The sequence below is a fragment of the Ascaphus truei genome, chromosome 5 (assembly GCF_040206685.1).
Source record: "Ascaphus truei isolate aAscTru1 chromosome 5, aAscTru1.hap1, whole genome shotgun sequence".
Taxonomy (NCBI): domain Eukaryota; kingdom Metazoa; phylum Chordata; class Amphibia; order Anura; family Ascaphidae; genus Ascaphus; species Ascaphus truei.
The window spans coordinates 567319-579433 of NC_134487.1; the positions used below are offsets into that span (position 1 = coordinate 567319).

The 12115-nt window shown below is 50.7% G+C and overlaps 1 protein-coding gene across 4 annotated transcripts in view; it reads right to left on the minus strand.

The window, feature by feature from the left end:
• The window catches only part of TCAF2 (TRPM8 channel associated factor 2), a 167746-nt gene that overhangs the window by 40516 nt on the left and 115115 nt on the right, over positions 1–12115 (minus strand). For all 4 annotated transcript variants that reach the window (XM_075599220.1, XM_075599222.1, XM_075599221.1 and 1 more), the window contains one exon: positions 8810–8904. In XM_075599220.1, coding sequence (XP_075455335.1) covers positions 8810–8904 — 95 coding nt within the window. The remainder of the gene's footprint in view (positions 1–8809; positions 8905–12115) is intronic.

Genomic DNA, 12115 nt, shown 5'->3' on the forward strand with positions numbered 1-12115 from the left:
TGCTTCAGCGAAGGTGCTGCAGTGCATCAGGAAAAGGCCAGGAGTAAACTCCACTTGGAGGAAGCAGGAACCAGAGGTGCAGACACGCCACAGGAAACGCTGGGGAAACCAGCGTAGCCGCTACAGCGCGGCGAAGGCGAAGTCTGCCAGGAACCAGGAAAGCAGCGCCGAGGCTGCTATGCAAGAAGGCCTTGGGATGCCGGGGACTGGAAGCAGGATACAAGGCACAAGGAGGCGTGGCAGGCCAAACAGAGAGTCTGTGACAAGCACAGTTACTTGCAACTTGGATTGCAAAGTCTATGTCCAGCAACTTCCTGAGGGCGGGGCAGGCACTAAATAGCACAGGACGTCAATCAGGCCAGAGCTGCACAGGAGGCAGCAGGAGGCACAGGAGGCCAATCAGGCCAGAGCTGCACAGGAGGCAGCAGGAGGCACAGGAGGCAGGTGATTGCAGAAGCAGGGAATAGTTTGTCTGGAACCTGCAAAGCTCCAGATGGATGGGCTCCAGCCAAAGCCAGGAGTGGATTCCTGACACAATGGGGAACCGCCGCTCCTCCTCTCGGGCGCTACCTGCAGGTCTTCTATGATAACGGGCCCAAATCGCCGGAATCTCCATACGGTTACATGGGGCTGTAATGGCGACCTGTGGAGAGACTGTAAAATGGAGCCTGCAAGGCGGGAAAAGGGACAGAGGGCCATAAACACCAAATTAACATTAACCCTTTCCCTCCCACCTGGATCCCAGTGTAGGTGGTTGTTGCATACACTGCAAAGGTACAAACTCCAATAAGTGTACCAATGTACACATCTAGCAAATAAAACAGTTTGCCACGAGGCAGGGAAATAAAAATACATTAATACCCTCTACATGTGGGAATAGGATAACCAAGGGACGTACCTTTTGGTTGTGAAGCAGGGGAACATATGTATTGTAAGTACATTTCTGGTTAACCCCTCACTTCCCAGACGGTGGAAGGGGGTGCCTAATGGGGGTGACCGCTCTATTACACGCTTGGTACCCCTCCCCGTCACACCTCCCCTGCTCAATGGGTGCCTTGTGGCCCAGCTGCCCACCCTGGCACTGGGACACTACTGGCATCCTTGCAGCACATAAGTCCTGAGGGGTTGGCCAGGCAAAATTGTCCTCCAGCATTGTCCATTACACTGTCCTGGCCACATTGTATGGTGAAGTCCAGATCCTGCTGAGCAGGGCTCCAACGTGGCCGCCGGGCATTCTCCTTTGCCCCCCTCTGCCCCCCACCCAGTGCCTGGTGAACCAAGACCACCGTGAAGGGGCACCTCTACAGACCAGGCTGCATACTGCCCAGAGACTGGCATGTCTCTGTACCAGCGGGAGACAAGCTAACAAGCACAGACCGTCGCTTGTCCATCAAACCAGTCTGGGAAAGAGCTATGTCACTACCATGTAGGGACCCTACCTGCCCTGGCCCTGTGACCAACCGTAGCTGCTCCGCTATACCTATGCCTCTCCTCCCTTGCTCTAGGGCAGTCCCCACCCCGAGTGGCATCACTTCTGGATTCCAGAAATCACCTGGGATGCTGACTACTACCCTCTCCTTTGCCTCCTGGGACAAGGCAATTCTCCAGTAACCTGTACTTTATGGATCCAAAAGGCCTCCCTTTTAGCCAAATTGTTCAGGCTATTCCCACCACTCTAATGTATGGGAACATGTTCTATACCTTTAAAACTAAGAGTTTTAGGATCCGAATTATGGTGCATATTAAAATGAGTCAGACAGATGCTCAGCTCAGGTTATCCGAGTGACAACCCACCTGTACCTTTAATAATCACAGAGCGGGGGAGTCAGACTGACGCACAGCTCAGGTTATGTGACAGCCCACCTGTACCTGTGATAATCACAGAGCGGGGGAGTCAGACTGATGCACAGCGCAGGTTATCCGAGTGACAGCCCACCTGTACCTGTGATAATCACAGAGCGGGGGAGTCAGACTGACGGACAGCTCAGGTTATGTGAGTGACAGCCCACCTGTACCTTTAATAATCACAGAGCGGGGGAGTCAGACTGACGCACAGCTCAGGTTATGTGAGTGACAGCCCACCTGTACCTGTGATAATCACAGAGCGGGGGAGTCAGACTGATGCACAGCTCAGGTTATGTGAGTGACAGCCCACCTGTACCTGTGATAATCACAGAGCGGGGGTCAGACTGATGCACAGCTCAGGTTATGTGACAGCCCACCTGTACCTGTGATAATCACAGAGCGGGGGAGTCAGACTGATGCACAGCTCAGGTTATGTGAGTGACAGCCCACCTGTACCTGTGATAATCACAGAGCGGGGGAGTCAGACTGATGCACAGCTCAGGTTATGTGACAGCCCACCTGTACCTGTGATAATCACAGAGCGGGGGAGTCAGACTGATGTACAGCTCCAGTTATGTGAGTGACAGCCCACCTGTACCTGTGATAATCACAGAGCGGGGGAGTCAGACTGATGCACAGCTCAGGTTATGTGAGTGACAGCCCACCTGTACCTGTGATAATCCCAGAGCGGGGGAGTCAGACTGATGCACAGCTCAGGTTATGTGACAGCCCACCTGTACCTGTGATAATCACAGAGCGGGGATCAGACTGACACACAGCTCAGGTTATGTGACAGCCCACCTGTACCTGTGATAATCACAGAGCGGGGGAGTCAGACTGACGCACAGCTCAGGTTATGTGACAGCCCACCTGTACCTGTGATAATCACAGAGCGGGGATCAGACTGACACACAGCTCAGGTTATGTGACAGCCCACCTGTACCTTTAATAATCACAGAGCGGGGGTCAGACTGACGCACAGCTCAGGTTATGTGAGTGACAGCCCACCTGTACCTGTGATAATCACAGAGCGGGGGAGTCAGACTGATGTACAGCTCAGGTTATGTGAGTGACAGCCCACCTGTACCTGTGATAATCACAGAGCGTGGGAGTCAGACTGACGCACAGCTCAGGTTATGTGACAGCCACCCTGTACCTGTGATAATCACAGAGCGGGGGAGTCAGACTGATGCACAGCTCAGGTTATGTGACAGCCCACCTGTACCTTTGATAATCACAGAGCGGGGGAGTCAGACTGACACACAGCTCAGGTTATGTGAGTGACAGCCCACCTGTACCTGTGATAATCACTGAGCGGGGGTCAGACTGATGCACAGCTCAGGTTATGTGACAGCCAACCTGTACCTGTGATAATTACTGAGCGGGGGAGTCAGACTGATGCACAGCTCAGGTTATCTGAGTGACAGCCCACCTGTACCTGTGATAATCACTGAGCCGGGGAGTCAGACTGATGCACAGCTCAGGTTATCTGAGTGACAGCCCACCTGTACCTGTGATAATCACAGAGCGGGGGAGTCAGACTGATGCACAGCTCAGGATATGTGAGTGACAGCCCACCTGTACCTGTGATAATCACAGAGCGGGGGGTCAGACTGATGCACAGCTCAGGTTATGTAAGTGACAGCCCACCTGTACCTGTGATAATCACAGAGCGGGGGGTCAGACTGATGCACAGCTCAGGTTATGTGAGTGACAGCCCACCTGTACCTGTGATAATCACAGAGCGGGGGAGTCAGACTGATGCACAGCTCAGGTTATGTGAGTGACAGCCCACCTGTACCTGTGATAATCACAGAGCGGGGGGTCAGACTGATGCACAGCTCAGGTTATGTGAGTGACAGCCCACCTGTACCTGTGATAATCACAGAGCGGGGGAGTCAGACTGATGCACAGCTCAGGTTATGTGACAGCCCCCCTATACCTGTGATAATCACAGAGCGGGGATCAGACTGACACACAGCTCAGGTTATGTGAGTGACAGCCCACCTGTACCTGTGATAATCACAGAGCGGGGGAGTCAGACTGACACACAGCTCAGGTTATGTGACAGCCCACCTGTACCTGTGATAATCAAAGAGCGGGGGAGTCAGACTGATGCACAGCTCAGGTTATGTGAGTGACAGCCCACCTGTACCTGTGATAATCACAGAGCGGGGGAGTTAGACTGACACACAGCTCAGGTTATGTGAGTGACAGCCCACCTGTACCTGTGATAATCACAGAGCGGGTGAGTCAGACTGATGCACAGCTCAGGTTATGTGACAGCCCACCTGTACCTTTAATAATCACAGAGCGGGGGTCAGACTGACGCACAGCTCAGGTTATGTGAGTGACAGCCCACCTGTACCTGTGATAATCACAGAGCGGGGGAGTCAGACTGATGTACAGCTCAGGTTATGTGAGTGACAGCCCACCTGTACCTGTGATAATCACAGAGCGTGGGAGTCAGACTGACGCACAGCTCAGGTTATGTGACAGCCACCCTGTACCTGTGATAATCACAGAGCGGGGGAGTCAGACTGATGCACAGCTCAGGTTATGTGACAGCCCACCTGTACCTTTGATAATCACAGAGCGGGGGAGTCAGACTGACACACAGCTCAGGTTATGTGAGTGACAGCCCACCTGTACCTGTGATAATCACTGAGCGGGGGTCAGACTGATGCACAGCTCAGGTTATCTGAGTGACAGCCCACCTGTACCTGTGATAATCACTGAGCCGGGGAGTCAGACTGATGCACAGCTCAGGTTATCTGAGTGACAGCCCACCTGTACCTGTGATAATCACAGAGCGGGGGAGTCAGACTGATGCACAGCTCAGGATATGTGAGTGACAGCCCACCTGTACCTGTGATAATCACAGAGCGGGGGGTCAGACTGATGCACAGCTCAGGTTATGTAAGTGACAGCCCACCTGTACCTGTGATAATCACAGAGCGGGGGGTCAGACTGATGCACAGCTCAGGTTATGTGAGTGACAGCCCACCTGTACCTGTGATAATCACAGAGCGGGGGAGTCAGACTGATGCACAGCTCAGGTTATGTGAGTGACAGCCCACCTGTACCTGTGATAATCACAGAGCGGGGGGTCAGACTGATGCACAGCTCAGGTTATGTGAGTGACAGCCCACCTGTACCTGTGATAATCACAGAGCGGGGGAGTCAGACTGATGCACAGCTCAGGTTATGTGACAGCCCCCCTATACCTGTGATAATCACAGAGCGGGGATCAGACTGACACACAGCTCAGGTTATGTGAGTGACAGCCCACCTGTACCTGTGATAATCACAGAGCGGGGGAGTCAGACTGACACACAGCTCAGGTTATGTGACAGCCCACCTGTACCTGTGATAATCAAAGAGCAGGGGAGTCAGACTGATGCACAGCTCAGGTTATGTGAGTGACAGCCCACCTGTACCTGTGATAATCACAGAGCGGGGGAGTTAGACTGACACACAGCTCAGGTTATGTGAGTGACAGCCCACCTGTACCTGTGATAATCACAGAGCGGGGGAGTCAGACTGATGCACAGCTCAGGTTATGTGACAGCCCACCTGTACCTGTGATAATCACAGAGCGGGGGAGTCAGACTGACACACAGCTCAGGTTATGTGAGTGACAGCCCACATGTACCTGTGATAATCACAGAGCAGGGGAGTCAGACTGATGCACAGCTCAGGTTACTGTATGTGACAGCCCACCTGTACCTGTGATAATCACAGAGCGGGGGAGTCAGACTGACGCACAGCTCAGGTTATGTGAGTGACAGTCCACCTGTACCTGTGATAATCACAGAGCGGGGGAGTCAGACTGACACACAGCTCAGGTTATGTGACAGCCCACCTGTACCTGTGATAATCACAGAGCGGGGGAGACAGACTGACGCACAGCTCAGGTTATGTGACAGCCCACCTGTACCTGTGATAATCACAGAGCGGGGGAGTCAGACTGACGCACAGCTCAGGTTATGTGAGTGACAGCCCACCTGTACCTGTGATAATCACAGAGCGGGGGAGTCAGACTGATGCACAGCTCAGGTTATGTGACAGCCCACCTGTACCTGTGATAATCACAGAGCGGGGGAGTCAGACTGACACACAGCTCAGGTTATGTGAGTGACAGCCCACCTGTACCTGTGATAATCACAGAGCGGGGGAGTCAGACTGACACACAGCTCAGGTTATGTGACAGCCCACCTGTACCTGTGATAATCACAGAGCGGGGGAGTCAGACTGACACACAGCTCAGGTTATGTGACAGCCCACCTGTACCTGTGATAATCACAGAGCGGGGAAGTCAGACTGATGCACAGCTCAGGTTATGTGAGTGACAGCCCACCTGTACCTGTGATAATCACAGAGCGGGGGAGTCAGACTGATGCACAGCGCAGGTTATGTGAGTGACAGCCCACCTGTACCTGTGATAATCACAGAGCGGGGGAGTTAGACTGATGCACAGCTCAGGTTATGTGAGTGACAGCCCACCTGTACCTGTGATAATCACAGAGCGGGGGGTCAGACTGACGCACAGCTCAGGTTATGTGACAGCCCACCTGTACCTGTGATAATCACAGAGCGGGGGAGTCAGACTGATGCACAGCTCAGGTTATGTGAGTGACAGCCCACCTGTACCTGTGATAATCACAGAGCGGGGGTCAGACTGAAGCACAGCTCAGGTTATGTGACAGCCCACCTGTACCTGTGATAATCACAGAGCGGGGGAGTCAGACTGATGCACAGCTCAGGTTATGTGAGTGACAGCCCACCTGTACCTGTGATAATCACAGAGCGGGGGAGTCAGACTGACACACAACTCAGGTTATGTGAGTGACAGCCCACCTGTACCTGTGATAATCACAGAGCGGGGGAGTCAGACTGATGCACAGATCAGGTTATGTGACAGCCCACCTGTACCTGTGGTAATCACAGAGCGGGGAGTCAGACTGATGCACAGCTCAGGTTATGGGAGTGACAGCCCACCTGTACCTGTGATAATCACAGAGCGGGGGAGTCAGACTGACGCACAGATCAGGTTATGTGACAGCCCACCTGTACCTGTGATAATCACAGAGCGGGGGAGTCAGACTGACACACAGCTCAGGTTATGTGAGTGACAGCCCACCTGTACCTGTGATAATCACAGAGCGGGGGAGTCAGACTGACACACAGCTCAGGTTATGTGACAGCCCACCTGTACCTGTGATAATCACAGAGCGGGGGAGTCATACTGATGCACAGCTCAGGTTATCCGAGTGACAGCCCACCTGTACCTGTGATAATCACTGAGCCGGGGAGTCAGACTGATGCACAGCTCAGGTTATGTGAGTGACAGCCCACCTGTACCTGTGATAATCACAGAGCGGGGGAGTCAGACTGATGCACAGCTCAGGTTATGTGACAGCCCACCTGTACCTGTGATAATCACTGAGCGGGGGAGTCAGACTGATGCACAGATCAGGGGAGGAGCTCAGCACCAGAGGAACAACATATGGGAGTCCAGGGCGCAGACCAGAAAGCAATTAATCCTAAACTCACCTCAGTTCTATGCCCTGAATCTCACCAAGCCGTTGTACCACTCTCAAACCATAAATATGGTCATAAAGTGTGATCACTGATTCCATGCAGGTCGTGATACCTTTTAGAGAACGGCTCTAAACTTCTACATACTGTAGACAAAATTATACTGTACATAGCATTTGAAACATCATATGTTTCTTCTTATTTGTGTACTCTAAAAGAATAGTCACATATGTCTATACAAATAAGCCATACACTGCACCCTTTACTGTATTATACTCCCAATGCCATCATTTATATCAAACCAAATGGGATCCAAATACACTAACAACATAAATGTATAGAACTATCATGCACCCGATAACCGAATCCGAAGACCAGCACAACCCTAAATCCCATAACCAATAGTCCTAATAACAGACTCCTTCATACCATTTTACAAGTCCTGGGGCTGTACTGCCCCCTCCCACCCTCTGTGTCCTACCAGCAAAGACAAGTTACTGTGTTTCCATCAGCAGGCCCCCAAACCTGTCTCATTCCTCTGTCACCTATTGTGACTGTCTCACTGTGTGTATCACTTTTACCGTGCTACAAATTTTACAAAGAGCAGGAACATTGTGAGCAGGACACGTTGACATAGAGAGCAGGACACGTTGACAAAGAGCAGGACACGTTGACAAAGAGAGCAGGACACGTTGACAAAGAGCAGGACACGTTGACAAAGAGAGCAGGACACGTTGACAAAGAGCAGGACACGTTGACAAAGAGAGCAGGACACGTTGACAAAGAGAGCAGGACACGTTGACAAAGAGAGCAGGACACGTTGACAAAGAGAGCAGGACACGTTGACAAAGAGAGCAGGACACGTTGACAAAGAGCAGGACACGTTGACAAAGAGAGCAGGACACGTTGACAAAGAGAGCAGGACACGTTGACAAAGAGAGCAGGACACGTTGACAAAGAGAGCAGGACACGTTGACAAAGAGAGCAGGACACGTTGACAAAGAGAGCAGGACACGTTGACAAAGAGAGCAGGACATGTTGACAAAGAGAGCAGGACACGTTGACAAAGAGAGAAGGACACAGTGACAAAGGAAGCAAGGCGCGTTGCAAAGGGAGCAGGACACAGTAACAAAGGGAGCGGGACACGGTGACAAAGGGAGCGGGACAGTGACAAAGGGAGCAGGACACGGTGACAAAGGGAGCGGGACACGGTGACAAAGGGAGCGGGACACGGTGACAAAGGGAGCGGGACACGGTGACAAAGAGAGCAGGACACAGTGACAAAAGGCCCAGGAATATTGGAACACAGAGCAGGTCATGTGGAGCAGGGACCAGGGGAGCAATAACATGGGGAGAAGATATATGTGGAGCTGGATGCGAGGAGCAGGGACCAGGGGACATGAAGACTGGTTCCTGGAGATACCTGCAGATCTTTCCCCACAGCCCAGGCTGGGAACACGAGAGTTGCTGTCCGCCCGGGTGGAAGGTAAAGTCCGGTGCTTCTCCACGCCTCCCCACCTTGGATAAGATGCCAGAGTCAGTAACATATGTTCTACAATATATAGGTGTCATGGTAACTGTGACAGAGTCTGAACCCCTGTCTAAAAGGGCTCCAAAGCCTGTATCTGGCTGATGAGTCCAGCAGGGAGCTGGTTAATTGCAGCTGAAGACAATTAGCCGGTCTCCAACTGTCTCATCAGCCAGATAGAAAAGCCTCCTGCTTACACTGCAGGGGATCTCGCTAGCACAGGGGAGGTGGGTGCTGATCAGAGAGGGATCCCAGGGAACCAGCCCCTGTATTCCAGGACACAGCAGTCCCTGGAACCCATCAGAGTCCCCCCCCCCCACCCACCCTTCCCCTCCCATAAAGACACCAACCCAGATCCAGAGACTGCCATAAAGAGCCCCTGATATCAGGTAGTTCTTTGAACTTTGGGTCAGAGGCTGGTAAGAGGCCTTTCCTTCCAGCCCTGCAGATCAGGACTGGGACAGTGAGTTAGGCCTTACACAGGGATAGGTGGGTAAGAGGCCTATCTTCCCCTGCCCTGAAGATCAGGACTGAGGCAGTGAGTTAGGCCTTACACAGGGATAGGTGGGTAAGAGGCCTATCTTCCCCTGCCCTGCAGATCAGGACTGGGACAGTGAGTTAGGCCTTACACAGGGATAGGTGGGTAAGAGGCCTATCTTCCCCTGCCCTGCAGATCAGGACTGGGACAGTGAGTTAGGCCTTACAAAGGGATAAGCTTTTGAAGTGAAACTTCTTATAGTAGCTGGCACTGGCAGTTACAAAAATCTCATAGGAACAAAAAAGTCTGCATAGGGACTAAAATTGAAACGGAAGTGAGGGACTGCATATGTGCAGTAGCGGAAGTGACGTCATTGTAGTTTGTTGGCTGCATTTCGAGTGAGGGATTTCACTATATGATACATATCGAACAGAAAACAGAAAAAAGTGTGCTATAGTGCCATTCGGTGGGGAGAACCAACAAGTTGTTTTTTACTTGTTGGTCCTCCCCACCGGATGGCGCTATAGCGACAACTCGGATCGTCTACCAAGGTCTCCAGATTACTGGAAGATCTCGCGAGACTGTCATAGCGTTCCGCTCGCATCATTTCCAGTTTCGGACGGTATCAATCAGGTACTCTTTCTATTTAAACACACGCTTATGCCAGAATGGGTTATACTCTTTGACAAAGGGCCACGGCCTGAAACGCATCAGAGTGAACAGCTCTGCTCCTTTTTTTGTGATGTCTCTAGTCACCCAATAAATTGGATTTTTTATTATCAACGGTGTGCCGCTTCTACATGCGTCTAACCCTGCCCGCAGTGCTCCGCTTGTTCCTCACATGAGGTTACCTCTTCCTGTTATCATTCACCATAGCTGGATGCACGCCTGGATGAGCTTCTACCTGCTATTACTGGATTTAGGCTCCGCTGAATCTCTACTTAAACAGTGAGTAATCCATGGATTTCAATTAGATCTTTTAGTACCAGATATCCTGTAACGCTAAGTAGTTTCATTTAAGTGTGGTGGCGAACAGGGGTGCACTTTTACCTTCGGGCTGTTGTGCCCCCCAAGTAACCCGTAAATCCCACTTTTAGTAGCCTACCTAGTTTTCAGCCCCTGAGGAAGTAGAGTGACATCTACGAAACGCGTAGGGCTAGTGGCATTGCCACTGTTGGACTGGCTTTGGACGTTTATGGTCATTTGACATTGGAGCCCAGCTTTCCCTTCAGCCTGCCAGCTGTCCCTTTAAGGCCACGGGTACTATCGCGCGCGGGCGCGCAGAGACTTCCCGTTGCTCCGGAGGAGGAAGTGACGCGTGTGTCTACACGCGGTGCAGAGCTGTGGACCCCACACACCAGCCACCACGGCCGAAGCTGTTCCGGCTACCATCGCAGGGACGGTCTGGATCTCAAGCCGCAACGGAGCAGAGACATCACCCGGCAGGGAGACCATCTGTAATTAGGACTTGTTCCTACCAATGCGAGTTTAAGCCTTGCTGTCTGTAAGTAGGGCTCCAATTTTTGTGTCTCAGATGACCTGCGGTTCTTTGTATTTGCCAATGCCTGTCCTGGCATAGTTCTTTTTAATAAATAGTTTTTTAATTGTCGCTAGGACTCTTAATTGTTTGTGTGTATTAGTGCAGTACTGCTCACCCTACAGTGTTGCGCTATGATTTTTGTTTGTTTGTGTTTTTCTCTTTGCATGGTCTGTCGAGCAAGTGTGCGGATCCCTTGAGGAGTTCAGGACATTCCACTGACAATTTGACGCCAGGTTTTTCTTTATTTTGTGTTATTCTGTTAGTACTGGCAGTATCACCGGGCAGCCAACCTTTATTAGAAGTCATTATTATACTATCACACTGTGTTTTACACTTTAGCGCTAGTTCACAATTTTTTGTTCACCACTACCTAGGCGACTACTATATCATGAGCTACAGGTGATCATTGTCTTGTGTACTATCAATGCTCTATATACCCTAAGAGCAATAATAGAATATATCTTCAAGATTAATGTATATTGCTCACTTTCAAGGGTTTTAAAGAAGATTATTGATAAAATTATCTACCTGTGGATTGTATTCTGATGCACCGATGCATGGACTTTATGTCTACCCATACACTATTGTGTGGTGATACAGTTCGTGTTTAGGATTTCTCTATATGATACATTTCAAGTTTGGGATTTTGCTGTGTGGTTATGCATTTCGAGTTTGGGATTTTGCTGTGTGGTTATGCATTTCGAGTTTAGGATTTCTCTATATGATACATTTCGAGTTTGGGATTTGTCTGTGTTTTGGTGCATTTCGAGTTTGGGATTTTGCTATATGATACATATCGAGTTTGGGATTTTGCTGTGTGGCTATGCATTTCGAGTTTGGGATTTTGCTATATGATACATATCGAGTTTGGGGTTTTGCTGTGTGGCTATGCATTTCGAGTTTGGGAATTTGCTATATGATACATATCGAGTTTGGGGTTTTGCTGTGTGGTTATGCATTTCGAGTTTGGGATTTTGCTGTGTGGTTATGCATTTCGAGTTTGGGATTTTGCTGTGTGGTTATGAATTTCGAGTTTGGGATTTCACTATATGATACTGTAGGAGGACATGTGCAGAGGTACACAATGGAGACTGTTTTAAGGTGAAATTAAAACAAGGCTTTATTGTGCCTGTCGCTTTAAACACAGCAAAAATCAACATAAGAGAATAAGCCAAACAGAAAA